The sequence below is a fragment of the Hylobates moloch genome, unplaced genomic scaffold (assembly GCF_009828535.3).
Source record: "Hylobates moloch isolate HMO894 unplaced genomic scaffold, HMol_V3 SCAFFOLD_6, whole genome shotgun sequence".
NCBI lineage: Eukaryota > Metazoa > Chordata > Mammalia > Primates > Hylobatidae > Hylobates > Hylobates moloch.
Window position 1 is genome coordinate 145,182,790 of NW_026652281.1, and position 14,694 is coordinate 145,197,483.

At 44.2% G+C, this 14,694-nt stretch overlaps 1 protein-coding gene across 6 annotated transcripts in view; it reads left to right on the plus strand.

Annotated features, from left to right (window-relative positions):
- TENM2 (teneurin transmembrane protein 2) overlaps positions 1-14,694 on the plus strand; it is a 1,386,931-nt gene that overhangs the window by 1,205,447 nt on the left and 166,790 nt on the right. For all 6 annotated transcript variants that reach the window (XM_032158572.2, XM_032158571.2, XM_058440114.1 and 3 more), the window contains one exon: positions 10,155-10,350. In XM_032158572.2, the coding sequence (XP_032014463.1) occupies positions 10,155-10,350 (196 nt within the window). The remainder of the gene's footprint in view (positions 1-10,154; positions 10,351-14,694) is intronic.

The following is a 14,694-nucleotide window of genomic DNA, read 5'->3' on the forward strand; positions in this document are numbered from 1 at the left end:
GTCTATCTCCTTCAGTTCTGCTCTGATCTTAGTTATCTCTTGCCTTCTGCTAGCTTTTGAATGTGTTTGCTCTTCTCTAGTTCTTTTAATTGTGATGTTAGGGTGTCAATTTTAGATTATTCCCGCTTTCTCTAGTGGGCATTTAGTGGTATAAATTTCCCTCTGCACACAGCTTTAAGTGGGTCCCAGAGATTCTGGTATGTTGTGTCTTTGTTCTCGTTGATTTCAAAGAACATCTTTATTTCTGCCTTCATTTCGTTATGTACTCAGTAGTCAGTCAGGAGCAGGTTGTTCAGTTTCCATGTAGTTGAGCAGTTTTGAGTGAGTTTCTTAATCCTGAGTTCTAGTTTGATTGCACTGTGGTCTGAGAAACAGTTTGTTATAATTTCTGTTCTTTTACATTTGCTGAGGAGTGCTTTAATTCCAGCTATGTGGTCAATTTTGGAATAAGTGTGATGTGATGCTAAGAAGAATGTATATTCTGTTGATTTGGGGTGGAGAGTTCTGTAGATGTCTATTAGGTCTGCTTGGTGCAGAGCTGAGTTCAATTCCTGGATATCCTTGTTGACTTTCTGTCTCATTGATCTGTCTAATGTTGACAGTGGGGTGTTAAAGTCTCCCATTATTATTGTGTGGGAGTCTAAGTCTCTTTGTAGGTCCCTAAGCACTTGCATTATGAATCTGGATGCTCCTGTATTGGGTGCATATATATTCAGGACAGTTAGCTCTTCTTGTTGAATTGATCCCTTTACCATTATGTAATGGCCTTCTTTGTCTCTTTTGATCTTTGTTGGTTTAAAGTCTGTTTTATCAGAGACTAGGATTGCAACCCCTGCTTTTTTTTTGTTTTCCATTTTCTTGGTGGATCTTCCTCCCTCCCTTTATTTTGAGCCTATATGTGTCTCTGCATGTGGGATGGGTCTCCTGAATGCAGCACACTGATGGGTCTTGACTGTATCCAATTTGCCAGTCTGTGTCTTTTAATTGGAACATTTAGCCCATTTACATTTAAGGTTAATATTGTCATGTGTGAATTTGATCCTGTCATTATGATGTTAGGTGGTTATTTGGCTCGTTAGTTGATGCGGTTTCTTCCTAGCATTGACGGTGTTTACAATTTGGCATGTTTTTGCAGTGGCTTGTACTGGTTGTTCCTTTCCATGTTTAGTGCTTCCTTCAGGAGCTCTTTTAGGGCAGGCCTGGTGGTGACAAAATCTCTCAGCATTTTCTTGTCTGTAAAGTATTTTATTTCTCCTTCACTTATGAAGCTTAGTTTGGCTGAATATGAAATTCTGGGTTGAAAATTCTTTTCTTTAAGAATGTTGAATATTGGCCTCCACTCTCTTCTGGCTTGTAGAGTTTCTGCCGAGAGATCCGCTGTTAGTCTGATGGGCTTCTCTTTGTGGGTAACCAGACCTTTCTCTCTGGCTGCCCTTAATATTTTTTCCTTCATTTCAACTTTGGTGAATCTGACAATTATGTGTCTTGGAGTTGCTCTTCTTGAGGAGTATCTTTGTGGCATTCTCTTTATTTCCTGAATTTGAATGTTGGCCTGCCTTGCTAGGTTGGGGAAGTTCTCCTGGATAATATCCTGCAGAGTGTTTTCCAACTTGGTTCCATTCTCCCCATCACTTTCAGGTACACCAATCAGACGTAGATTTGGTCTTTTCACATAGTCCCACATTTCTTGGAGGCTTTGTTCATTTCTTTTTATTTAGTCTTTTTTCTCTAAACTTCTCTTCTCACTTCATTTCATTCATTTGATCTTCAGTCACTGATACCCTTTCTTCCACTTGATCGAATCGGCTACTGAAGCTTGTGCATGCGTCACGTAGTTCTCATGCCATGGTTTTCAGCTCCATCAGGTTATTGAAGGTCTTCTCTATGCTGTTTATTCTAGTTAGCCGTTCGTCTAATCTTTTTTCAAGGTTTTTAGCTTCTTTGCGATCGGTTCGAACATCCTCCTTTAGCTCTGAGAAGTTTGTTATTACTGGTCATCTGAAGCCTTCTTCTCTCAACCCATCAAAGTCATTCTCCGTCCAGCTTTGTTGTGTTGCTGGCAAGGAGCTGCATTCCTTTGGAGAAGAAGTGGCACTCTGATTTTTAGAATTTTCAGCTTTTCTGTTCTGGTTTCTCCCCATCTTTGTGGTTTTTGGTCTTTGATGATGGTGACATACAGATGGGGTTTTGGTGTGGGTGTCCTTTCTGTTTGTTAGCTTTCCTTCTTTCTGTTTGTTAGTTTTCCTTCTAGCAGTCAGGACCCTCAGCTGCACATCTGTTGGAGTTTGCTGGAGGTCCACTCCAGACCCTGTTTGCCTGGGTATCACCAGTGGAGGCTGCAGAACAGCAAATATTGCAGAAGGGCAAATGTTGCTGCCTGATCCTTCCTCTGGAAGCTTCGTCTCAGATGGGCACCCAGCTGTATGAGGTGTCAGTCGGCCCCTGCTGGGAGGTGTCTCCCGGTTACGCTACTAGGGGGTCAGGGACCCACTTGAGGAGGCAGTCTGTCTGTTCTCAGATCTCAAACTCCATGCTGGGAGAAGCACTACTCTCTTCAAAGCTGTCAGACAGGGACGTTTAAGTCTGCAGAAGTTTCTGCTGCCTTTTGTTCAGCTATGCCCTGCCCCTGAGGTGGAGTCTACAGAAGCAGGCAGGCCTCCTTGAGCTGCAGTGGGCTCCACCCAGTTCGAGCTTCCTGGTTCCTTTTTTTACCTGCTCAAGCCTCAGCAATGGTGGACGCCCCTCCCCCAGCCTCACTGCCACCTTGCTGCTGGATATCAGACTGCTATGCTAGCAATAAGCGAGGATCCGTTGGTGTGGGACTCCGAGCCAGGTGCAGGACATAACCTCCTGGTGTGCCGTTTGCTAAGACCATTGGAAAAGCGTAGTATTAGGGTGGGAGTGTCCCAATTTTCCAGGTACCATCTGTCACGGCTTCCCTTGGCTAGGAAAGGGAATTCCCTGACCCCTTGTGCTTCCCAGGTGAGGTGATACCCCACCCTGCTTTGGCTCACGCTTTGTGGGCTGCACCCACTGTCTGACAAGCCCCAGTGAGATAAACCCAATACCTCAGTTGGAAATGCAGAAATCACCTGTCTTCTGCAATGCTCACACTGGGAGCTGTAGACTGCAGCTCTTCGTATTTGGCCATCTTGGAACTCCAGTGACAAGTCTCCCACTCTTAAGTGTTAGAGGAAGTTCATATCCAAAAGGAGGAAGATTAATTATAAATTAGTAAATCAGTAGCAAGTTTTTTTTCAAAGAATCATGAGTTTTTGCTGAGGATGGAAACAAGAAGAAGTAATAGAGGTTTTTTAAAAAAATAGTTTCAGCTTTCTTTTTAGACTCAGAGGTACATGAGCAAGTTCATTACCTAGGTATGTTGCATGATACTAAGGTTTGGGATACAAATGATCCCATCTCTCAGGTAGTGAGCATAGCACCCAATAGTTAACCAACAGTAAAAATCCCAGTAGTTTTTCACCCCTTGCCCCCTCCCTCTCTGCCGTCTCTAGTAGTCCCCAGTGTCTATTGTTCCATCTTTATTTCCATGAGTACCCAGTGCTTAGCTCCCACTTGTAAGTGAGAACATGTGGTGTTTGGTCTTCTGTTCCTATATTTATTTCCTTAGAATGATGGCCTCCAGCTACATCCATATTGCTGAAAAAAATATGATTTCATTCTTTATGACTGCATAGTATTCCATGGTGTATATGTACCACATTTTCTTTATCCACTGTTGGTAGGCACCTAGGTTGATCCCATCTTTACTATTGTGAATAGTGCTGCAATGAACATATGAGTGCATGTGTCTTTTTGGTAGAAGGATTTGTTTTCTTTTGGATATATATCCAGTAATAGGATTACTGGGTTGAATGGTAGTTCTGTTTTAAGTTACTTGAGAAATTTCCAAACTGTTTTCCACAGTGGCTGAATTAATTCACATTCCCATCAACAGTGTGTAAGTGTTCGCTTTTCTTCACAGCCATGCCAGCATGTTGTTTTTTGACTTTTTAATGATAGACATTTTGACTTGTGTGAGATGGTATCTCATTGTGGTTTTGATTTACATTTTGATAGAGGTATTTCAGGTTGGGTAGTCAGGGAAGCCCTTTCTTAGGTGATGATATTTAGGCAAAGGCAGGATTAACAAGAAGCAGGCAGCTGCGAGATCAGGAGAAGGAACAGGCCAGGCAGCGGACAAGGCTGGCGCAGAGACCCTGTGGCTGGGATGAACTTGGCATCTTCCAGGAACAGAGAGAACAGCAGTGTGGCTGGAAAACATACAGGTAGAGTGGCGTTTAGGGAATTGGGAAGGGGCCAGCTCCCAAAGCCACTTACAGACCAAGTACAGCCAACACCCAGCAAAGCCATCCAAACCCTTCCAGGCACCCTTTTTTCTGTGTGCTAGTGTGATGTCTCCCTGTCCTCAGGCTGGCCTGCTGTGCCCAGGTCTGACCCTAGCACTGCTAAGCTCTTCCTTCCTCCTTCTTATCCACTCAGCGGCATCATGAGGGGACTTACAAACCAGGCCAGCCACCAGATATGCTGGCAGCTACAACTAGGTTCTTGGAAAAGATGGATCTGTCCCCCATAATTGTTAAAATTCATGCAAATCCAACTTCAAATCCTTGCTTGGCCACCAACCAAGCTCAATGGCACTGGATCCGTTCCTTAACTTCTCTAGAAACCACTGTTCTCTTCTGAGATGTGACTAGGGTTTTGGGGAGAATGAAATGTGATAACACACATCAGCATTTGCTATTATGCCTGGCATGTAGCAAGTGCCCAGGCAAAAATAGGCTCTTATTTTTTATTATTACTTTTGCTGCTGCTGCAAGAGGAAATGTAATGAAAGAATCAAGAATTCCACCCTTGTAAGATAAATTCTCCCCAGCTGCTGATTTTAGGGAACCCTGTTTGGTTCCTCTCTAGCTTCCATCTGCTTGATTCTTGCCTGTGGAGCCTGGCATGATAAGCTGCTACAGTCTGGAAATGCAGATGCTGTTTCCTGTCCGGAAGCTCGGGGGCTGGTTCTCATAGTGGCCCGAGCAGTGGTGCCTGCAGCTGGGCCGATTGCATTTAGTTAAGTGACTCAGATACTGTAAGTAGGAACTGAGCAGGGAGTCCTGAAAAAGACAGGCAAGGCCGCACTCAGGGAAGCCAGCCCCCACTGGAGCACGGCTGTCATTCCTCCCCCTTCCCTGAGCACTCAGCCGCTTTGAAGGAGAGCAAAGAAATTGTGCTGAGCTTTAATGAGGAATCAGCCAGGCGCACTTTGCCACAGGCCTGGCTGGAGGCAGAAAGAAATGAACAGGCCCCCGTGAGTGAGCGACCCACCACAGCTAAGTCATTCCCACCATCTCTGGATGCGACCAGAGACCCTGTGGTCATGTGGCTTCAAGCAGCCCTAGCTCACACGTGCCGCTTCCCTGCAATCCCACCAACTGCTGAGCGTGCCCTGCCATCTGAGGTAAAATCAACATCAGACGTCGTCAGGAGGCCGGCGATGCTGCCAGTGCAGAGTGAAGGGAGTGGCAGGCTTCCCGGGGAAATGTCAGCATTTATTGCTTTTCCCGTTCGCGTCGACCCCCAGCAAGAAAACGTTCCAAATAGCAATGAAGTCATCCCCCCTTTTTGGGGGGTCTTGGACCCAGTAATAACATCTTCCCGAAGGGCAATGAGTCTGTCTTTAACCTTGCCGTCTCTGGCAGGTGTGTATCAGTGTGGTTTCTAGAAGCATCTCTGGGCTGCCCACTCCCTGCCTGTGGCCGCCTTCCCTTCTGGGAAAGTAACAGCCCCCGCTCCACGGTCCAGGCTCTGCTGCTCTTCTCCCGCTCCTCTGGAAACCCACTAAGTTATCTTAATTACCATTCCTCCTCAGTCTCTGCCAAGAAGTGGGGAGATTTATAATTGGATCAGTCAAATATTTGCTATGGTTTATTTCTTTGCCTCTCGAGCTCTCGTAAAAGTTGCATTTTCATGCCACTTTGGGGTATGACTGATGACTCAAAGGCACAGCCCTCACATTGCATGCCAATGTGGGTTATTTTTCAGAGGCCAGGGAAAAGGAGAGAACTGGGCGGGGAGAGGTGGTGTTTACTTTGGGTTATTGTGCTATCATCCTCTGGGTGGCTGCAAGAGACACAAGCGGCTTTGGGAGGCAAACTTCCTCCCGCATCCAGCCCGTGCACAGACACATCCTTCTATTGGGATTTGGTCATGTGCCTCCTAAACCCCTTCCAGAGCTTCTGCAGACCTAATGGGTAGGACCGCTACAGAGTAATCTCTTTAGTCAACGAGGCACAGTTTGGTCCCCCAAAACATCCCCATGTCCCGAATTGATCACAGTGAGGTCCTAGAACAGAGGAGCCAGATGTCCCCAATACTAAGCCTGGGTTATCAATTCCCACTGTTGAGGGATGAAAAGGAAACTCTGGCCAGGGCCTGAGCTTTTGGAAAATGCCCTCCTCCTAGTGTCAGCCAGTCTGCCAAGCAAGCTGGCCAGGCTGCAGCCTAGGAATCCTAGAGAGCAGAGGCTCCCCTACACCAGATGGCCTCCTTGCAAGCCAGCTTCACGCTGGCCCCCAGTCTCTCTATCCTGGAAGGCAGTCTCCATGGCTGGCTCAGTTTATCCTCCCTGCATTTCTAGCCTCCAGCCCTTGCCCAAGTTACAGCAGCAGTGAATGATGCTGTGCGATGCTGCTTAACACGTGTTAATCTATGCATAGTGACCCTATGTACACTTTACTCTAGAGCACTTTCAGATAGAAAGGAGGAACAAGAGGTATAAACTGGGACACTCCTGGGTAATTGTGATGAGCCAACACCCTACACATAATAGAGTGGAATTTGACCAACAGAAGATGCTACCATCTTTTCCTGGGTGATCCTGTCCTGTTGTCCTGTAAGAAATTATCTTGACCAGGCGCAGTGGCTCAGGCCTATAGTTCCAGCACTTCGGGAGGCCAAGGCAGGCGGATCACGAGATCAGGAGTTCGAGACCAGCCTGGCCAACATAGTGAAATCCCATCTCTACTAAAGATACAAAAAATTACCCGGGTGTGGTAGCAGGTGCCTGTAATCCCAGCTATTCGGGAGGCTGAGACAAGAGAATTGCTTGAACCCGAGATGTGGAGGTTGCAGTGAGCCCAGATCAAGCTATTGCATTCCAGCCTGGGTGACAGGGCGAGACTCCGTCTCAAAAAAGAAAGAAAGAAATGATCTTGAGGATCATTTGGCCTGACCTGGGAAGGAAGAGGGGCAGTAGTTCTGAAGGCCTTACTCTTCACCACTCTACCCTGCAGGTGAAACCTCTGTCTTCCTGGAGTTTATGTTCTTCTTAGTAGAAAGACAACACACATAAAAATAAATTATATCATTTTAGGGGGTAATAAGTGCTTTGAAGATAATAAAGCACAATAAAGGGCTACAGAATTGAGACACATCAGACACCGTATCATATCAGAGTCAATATCTTCTCCCAGAGCCCCTGGCTACCGATTCTTCCTTAAATGAAAACTGCCCTCTGTGCTTCTGTGCGGGGGGACTCTGTGGAGCCAGTCAAAATAGATGTCTTCTCTTTCCCCTGAAAAATGCCTCTTCTTAGAGTAATTTACTGGGCTGGACGGTGAGCACTGCCACTAGTCCTAAGCCATTTCCGTGTCCCTTGGCTGGTCACGGGGTTCAGCAAGAGATGACTGATGCCCAAATTAGTAATGAGCAATGGCCCCACACAAGTAATCACCTTCCTCAAACTCTTCCTCGTGGGGGTGATTACTTGGACCCGAAATGAAGTAGATCCTTCTCACCTCGGCACCAAGGAAGTTACAGCCATTCCTCTGGCTGACAGCAATTTGTAGACATGGGTCTTTGCAGTTGGACATTTTCGAGGTTGCTAAGGAACAAATGCTTTGGTTAGAAAGGTCTCCAAAAGCAGCATCGGTTTGTCATATCACTTTAAATCATTTATTTTACCCCACAAAGACAGCTGTGACCAATGGGATATGGGGTAGAGAGAAGCTAAACACTCTCATTTCTTGAGAAATGGAGAAAATTTCAACTTCTAAGCAGTGGCCGTTGCCAGTGCCCCACATGTGAAACTAGAACCACACACTGCTCCTCCATGATCATTATGATTTGCAAGTAGGTGACTCATAGTCCCTAGGTACTTAATAAAATAGTTATTATCTTCCTGGCCCTGCCCTAAGCATTATCTCATGTCATCCTTATAACCTCCCTGAATGTTAGGTGTGATTATTCCCTGGTATGAAAACCAAGAAGAAGGTAAAAGTAGATTTGCCCAACATCAAAGAATAGTAAGTGACAGAGTCAGAATTCAAACCCAGGTTTGTCTGATGGCAAAGCCTTTGTGTTTAAGATTATAGAGTCTTTTGTTTTCAGTGATCACATTTCAGATGGAAAAACTAGCGATTCTGACGACGGGAAAGGCACATTAGGAGATTCCTGGAGTTTCATTCTATGAAGTTCGTAAAAGGGGTTATAGTTGATGTCTGTAACCCATAAAAACCTTTTTATGGAAGGGAAAGTGGAGAGATTGCTTAATCCTACAGTGGTGGTTTTCATCGGCTAAAACCTACACTTTGAATGTTCTCTGGAAGTCAGCATGGAAGTGACTTTTCTATGCAGTGAATTTGCAAGAGTTCACAAGATTAGTCCAGTTCTCCTGGGGTTTTATCGATTTTCTTGTCAAGAAGTAAGAAACACTGGTGTCCTCTTTGCCTTCTCCTTCATCCTCACTGTCCAGCCCATGGTCAAGCCCTGTCACCTCTTCCTTAGAAATGTTCCTCCAAAGTTGTCCCCCCCTTCTCATTCACTGTCCTAATCAAACCCTTTTCACCTCACCCCTGGGTTTCTGCAATCACTTCCTAATTTGTCCTCCTGCTTTCATTTTTTCTCCCTTTAGAATATCTCATATCCTTCCTACAAACTAATTCCTCAAAACATCCCTTTGATCACATCAGTCACTGCTCAAGAGTCTTCAATAGCTCCCACTTGCCTGCTACAGTATTTCACCTATTATTTAGAAGAAGCCTCTCTTGGGTCCCATTTGACCTCCCCATCCCCTTATCCTGGTAGCCTTAGTTGACCACTCTGTCTCTCATTAATCACTTCCAGTTCTGAACCTGGTTTCCACTGAAACAAGTTAAACTTTAATTGCTGGTTTATCCAAGGCCAGGCACCATAAGGGCATGAACATAAACACCAAGCCAATCTATGTCTAAATTCTTGCTGGGCCACTGAGGAGCTGTGTGACTTTGGAAAAGTTGCTTGACTTCTCTGAGCCTCAGCTTTCTTATCTGTAAAATATGGATGTAAATAATACCAAGATAGGTACCAAATCAGGGTTTCTTCAAGAATTGAATAAAATGATAATAATGATCATGATGGCTAACATGTATTTTGTGTTTACTGGGTGCCAGGCACTGTCTAAATATTATCTGAATCCTCACAACAACCCCATAACATAGATACTCTTATTTTCAGTTTTGCCAGTGGGAAAACCAAGGCACAGACAGGAGAAGCTAGTAAGCACCTCATTCAGGATTCTCTCAGGCTCCGTAGCCCTCATCATAGCCATTCTGCTGTGCCATTTCTCCTAGTAAATGATCAATAAAATGGTAGCTGGTAACATGGGTCCATAATTCCTTATCTGAAACTCTCAGGAAACCAATTACATTTTGGAATTCAGAATTTGGAGGATTATGGAAAAGTTATACTTTGCATATCCTCTGTATTACATAATATAGAGGGGGGCTGGAGCAACAGCGTATACCACTCCCCCCACCACACACACACACACACACACACATACACACACACACGGTGCACACATACAAACAAAAAGAAAAAACCTTTGGGTTAAAGCTCTTTGGATTTCAGGACAACAGATAAGAGATTGTGGCCTAGAGTAATAAAAGTATTAATAGTAGCAATAATTATAAAGCATAATAAATAATGACTGTTACTGTTGTTACGCCTTTTGTGGCTCTTGTTTTCCTGGGTAAGTTCATAGCAAAATGTGCTACAAAAAAGGTCTTTCTCCATGAACAAATGGGTGGGGGGTAAGGTGCCAGGTGTGGGACCACATCCGCACCTTGTCTCATACATGGTACTTTCTCTCCTTTTCCCAGTATGACTTCATGGAACGTCTGGACGGGAAGGAGAAGTGGAGTGTGGTTGAGTCTCCCAGGGAACGCCGGAGCATACAGACCTTGGTTCAGAATGAAGCCGTGTTTGTGCAGTACCTGGACGTGGGCCTGTGGCATCTGGCCTTCTACAATGATGGAAAAGACAAAGAGATGGTTTCCTTCAATACTGTTGTCCTAGGTAGGTGTGGGGTCTCTGAGATGGCACGCCATGAAGGGAAGATGGAAATGTTCTGGGCGTCTCTGCAGAAGACACATCTTCTAAGGTAGTTTCTACTACAGATGACAACCAACCAGGATCCTTTGTTTAGGCCCTGTAGTGTCACCCACCTGAAACTAGCTCTGATTAAATGGAAATGCTGCTTAAACCATGAAAAAGCCACCAAAGATGAAATTGAGGTTAAGAGTTTGGGTCAGACTGCCCGGGTTGAGTCCTGACTACACCACCTAAGCAAATCACTTGACTTTGATAAGCCTCAGTTTCCTCATAGTAAAATAGGAACTAACATGAATGCCCACTTCATAGGGCCATCATGGGGATTAAATAAAATAAATACATACATCTCTAAGCATATAGTAAAGAAACTACTGGAGATTCATATCAGCTCGGAATTTTTCTTAAAAATTAAGGGAACCTGAAAATATTAATAAAAAGTGATTTTTTTAAAAAGTTTAAATCAGAGAAATTATATAGACATTTAAAAATCATGTTTTTATTCTTAAGTAGGTAAATCTCAAAGTGTTTTAATTAAGTACTTATCATTTTGGCATAGGGTAGCCCTGCTTTCTATTAGCTATCAAGGGAAAAGCAAAGTTTCAATGAAAATGTCCTTATACATGCAATACGAAGCTCTAAAAGGGTCATTTGCTTGAGGAAGATTTCATAAAGTTTTTCTACAACAAACCCTAAGTATGTTAACAAGCAAAGAAGCTGTAGATATTTTCATTAAAGTTATGTTATTGGGATTTTTAATCTTCTCCTGACAATAATAATTGATCCTGGGTAGAACCTCTGTGAATCAGGGAAGATTATTAGACCCATTTCACAGAAGAATAAATTGAGATTCAGAAAGCTGAATCTCTCAAAGACCCAGGTTGTGGAAACAGTGGAAATGGCATGGGCTTCTGGGTCTTGTCCACTGCCTTCGTACAACACCATGTGTCCCAACAACTCTTAGTTGTAGATCTCAAGATTCACTGGGGAAGCCCCCACAGGGTGGCTTCTTGAAGAAAGACTTGGTAGCTGCAGCATTAAATCCAGAATTTTCCTCCCCACATCTTAACTGGGCAATTCACTTATCTCTCTGAGCCTCAGTTTCATCATCTGTGAAAAGGTAATGACCACATCCAGGAAGTAGAGGGTGATGTGACTATCATGACAAATAAAACGTGTGTGGCATGAGTTGGTAGTCACTAAGTGACATCCGATTTTTTTTTTCTTTAGGAATACATCTAGTATCGCTGTTTTTCTATTGATTACATTTTAAGAACTTTTCTATTGGTCCCATGGCTTTTCCTGAGGGGCTCCCTGACTCTTCAAAGAGCTATGTAATCCAACCCGAAATTCAGGTGGCAATTCTTCATCAGTGGCCACAACTTCAGAATGGTGTAAAATCACACAGAGTTTTGGTACTGACCATGGGATTCAAGTCAATCCTTATTCCTTCTGCTAAGCAAAGACTGACCCTATCAAGGCTGGCCAAATGGTCCAAAGCAGGAGTTGGCTACACTGTAGCCCATGCGCCTAATCTGGCCCACTGCCTGTTTTTATGAATAAAGTTTTATTGGAGCAGCCCCATACATCTGTTTACATATTGTCTATGGCAGCTTTCCCACTGTCACGGCAGAGTTGAGTCATTGCAGCAGAGACCATATGGCCCACAAAGCCTAAATCGTTACTCTCTGTCCCTTTACAGACAAAGTTTGCCAACCCCTACTCTAAAGTCATGTCATAAACTTTGTATAATGCAAGTCAGTGGAGAAGCGCTCCACAGAGGGAAAATACCCAGAATTAGGTTAGGTACCAATGGGGAAGAAAAGTAATAGGGTAGAGACTAGCTCACAAAAGGAAAAAACTAGAAACAAATTTGGAACCAGTTTGAGATGTTGAGATTTTTTTAAATCTTTAGTTTAAGAACATGATGAGAAATGACTTCCTTTGTGTCACTTTGTGTTTAAACTCAAGAGGCTTGACACGTACGTGACAGCACACACTCTGCACAGCAGCTGGCTCAGCTGGGGTCTACAAGAATTCAGAGAAGTGGTTCATAACAACAAGAACAGTTACGCATTTATAGAGCGTCAACGGTGTGCTAGCCCCAGTATTATGCCTTCGTGTCTCTTGCTTCCTCAACCCATGGAGTAGCCACATGAGGTAGCACTATCACAATTCTCTGCATTTTCCAACTGAGGAAGCCAAGACTAAACGCAGTTAGAAAACTTGCCCAGGGTCACACACAGCCAGGAAAAGGTGAAATCAGGATTCATACTTTCCAGAGCCTGTGCTCTTAACCACTGGATTTCTTTGGATTCTAGCCAACTAAATCCTTTTCCCTCTAAACTTAGCACATTTTCTGGGGTTCAGATTATTTCACAACAGCTTCTGTCCTCCCTTTCCTTTATCCACATGGACACAGGCATTGTGGTAGTGAAATTCCCTTCCCCCAGGCCATCACTCACCCTGGCCTGTTGGAGCTGGGAACAGCAATTCTCCCAAGAGGATCTCTCTTGTCTGGACTGTAGCTCAAAGAGAAAGTCAAAGGTAATTGGCCTAATAGTTGGGCAGACATCTTGATGGAGCAATGATAGTAATTGGCCTGAAATGCAGGGAAAAGAACAGTGTTTTATTTTGTTCAGAGGTTCTCCCACACATACCTATCATCAGAACATTCTCCATCAAGAGCAGCCAGGAGCGCTGTAAACCCCCCGTGATGTGAAACAGAAGGAAAATGTTAGACAGGTGTCTACCAGCGATCACACTAAATATACCTTTGACTTGGGGAAGTCTTTTGATGTGTTTTGGAGAAAAGCAGCCTGCTTTCAGAAATGAGTTTCTTCTCGAGACAACAGAACAGCTTTCTGGAAGCACGATGCCAGCCTCCACTTGGATAAAATCCCATTTCCTGGGCTTGATCTCACATCCGGAGGCCACTTCTTCCTCAAGAAAATGTAAACAAAAAGGAAAACTGATAATACCTTAAAAATAATATTTAACTGAGTGTTGGAGAAAGGGGATTGAAATGTGAGCTCCTTTATATTTTAGCTTTGCCACATCATTGTTTTTCCCTCAGAAACTATCAAAATACTTTAAATATGAGTTGTTGGGAAAGTTAAATGAAAAATACTCTTTATTACAATTTTTGTTTATTTTGGATTCTCCTACCCTCCCACACATGCACACACACAGACACACGTGCACATAGACATACACATACACGTACACACACAGACACACACACACATAAGCACACGTCAACAGCTATTTACCAAGGACCTATTGTATACCAAGCACTGAGAATACCTCGATGAACAGTTCAGATTGAGAGCTTGGTGAGAGAAGATAGATATATATAAGAATTACAGGAGCAAAGAGAAAGTGGTACAAAGCCCAGATTGGGGAAAGTGAGGAAAACACCCAGGAGCCTGAGGCACAATGATAAATACCTCAAGTGAAGCCCTCCAGCCAAGCAAAGAGACTGTGCAAAGATCTCGGGCCTTTACCATGGGACTGTGGTGGCAAAGAGCTTCCTGGACCTTTGCTGCTTGATCACCAAAGAGGTAAGTTTTGAGAACAGGGAGCCTTGACCTCAGGAATGTCAATTTCCACCAAACCATCCCCAGACCCAGATGCTCGATGAGAAGCAATCTCTACCTCAATGTAGGAATGACTTCAAAAAATGCAAGCTGGAGAATGATGTTCCTCTGTTTAAATGTTTCATTTGTACCCAGAAGTTCCAGAATAGAACCCAAGTCATCCACATGTTCTACAGCAGGGGTCCTCAACCCTAGGGCCACAGATCAGTATTCACCGTAATGTCAAATCGGTGGAAGCCCTGAGCGTGTTTTCCTGCAGCTAGATGATCCCATCTGGTGGTCATAGGGGACAGTAATAGATCATCAGACATTAGACTCTCATAAGGAGCATGCAACCCAGATCCCTCCATGTGCAGATCACAATGAGGTCTGTGGCCCATTAGGAACTGGGCCACAGAGCAAGAGGTGAGCAGTGGGTGAGCAAGTGAAGTTTTATCTTTATTTACAGTTGCTCTTCATTGCTTGCATTACTGACTGAGCTCCGCCCCCTGTCAGATCAGCAGCGGCATTAGATTATCATAGGAGGGCAAGCCCTATTGTGAACTGTGCATGTGAGGGATCTAGGTTGTATGCTTCTTATGAGAATCTAATGCCTGATGATCTGTCACTGTCTCCCATCACCCCTAGATAGGACCATCTAGTTGCAGAAAAACAAGCTCAGGGCTCCCACTGATTTGACATTATGGAGAGTTGCATGGTTATTTCATTATAT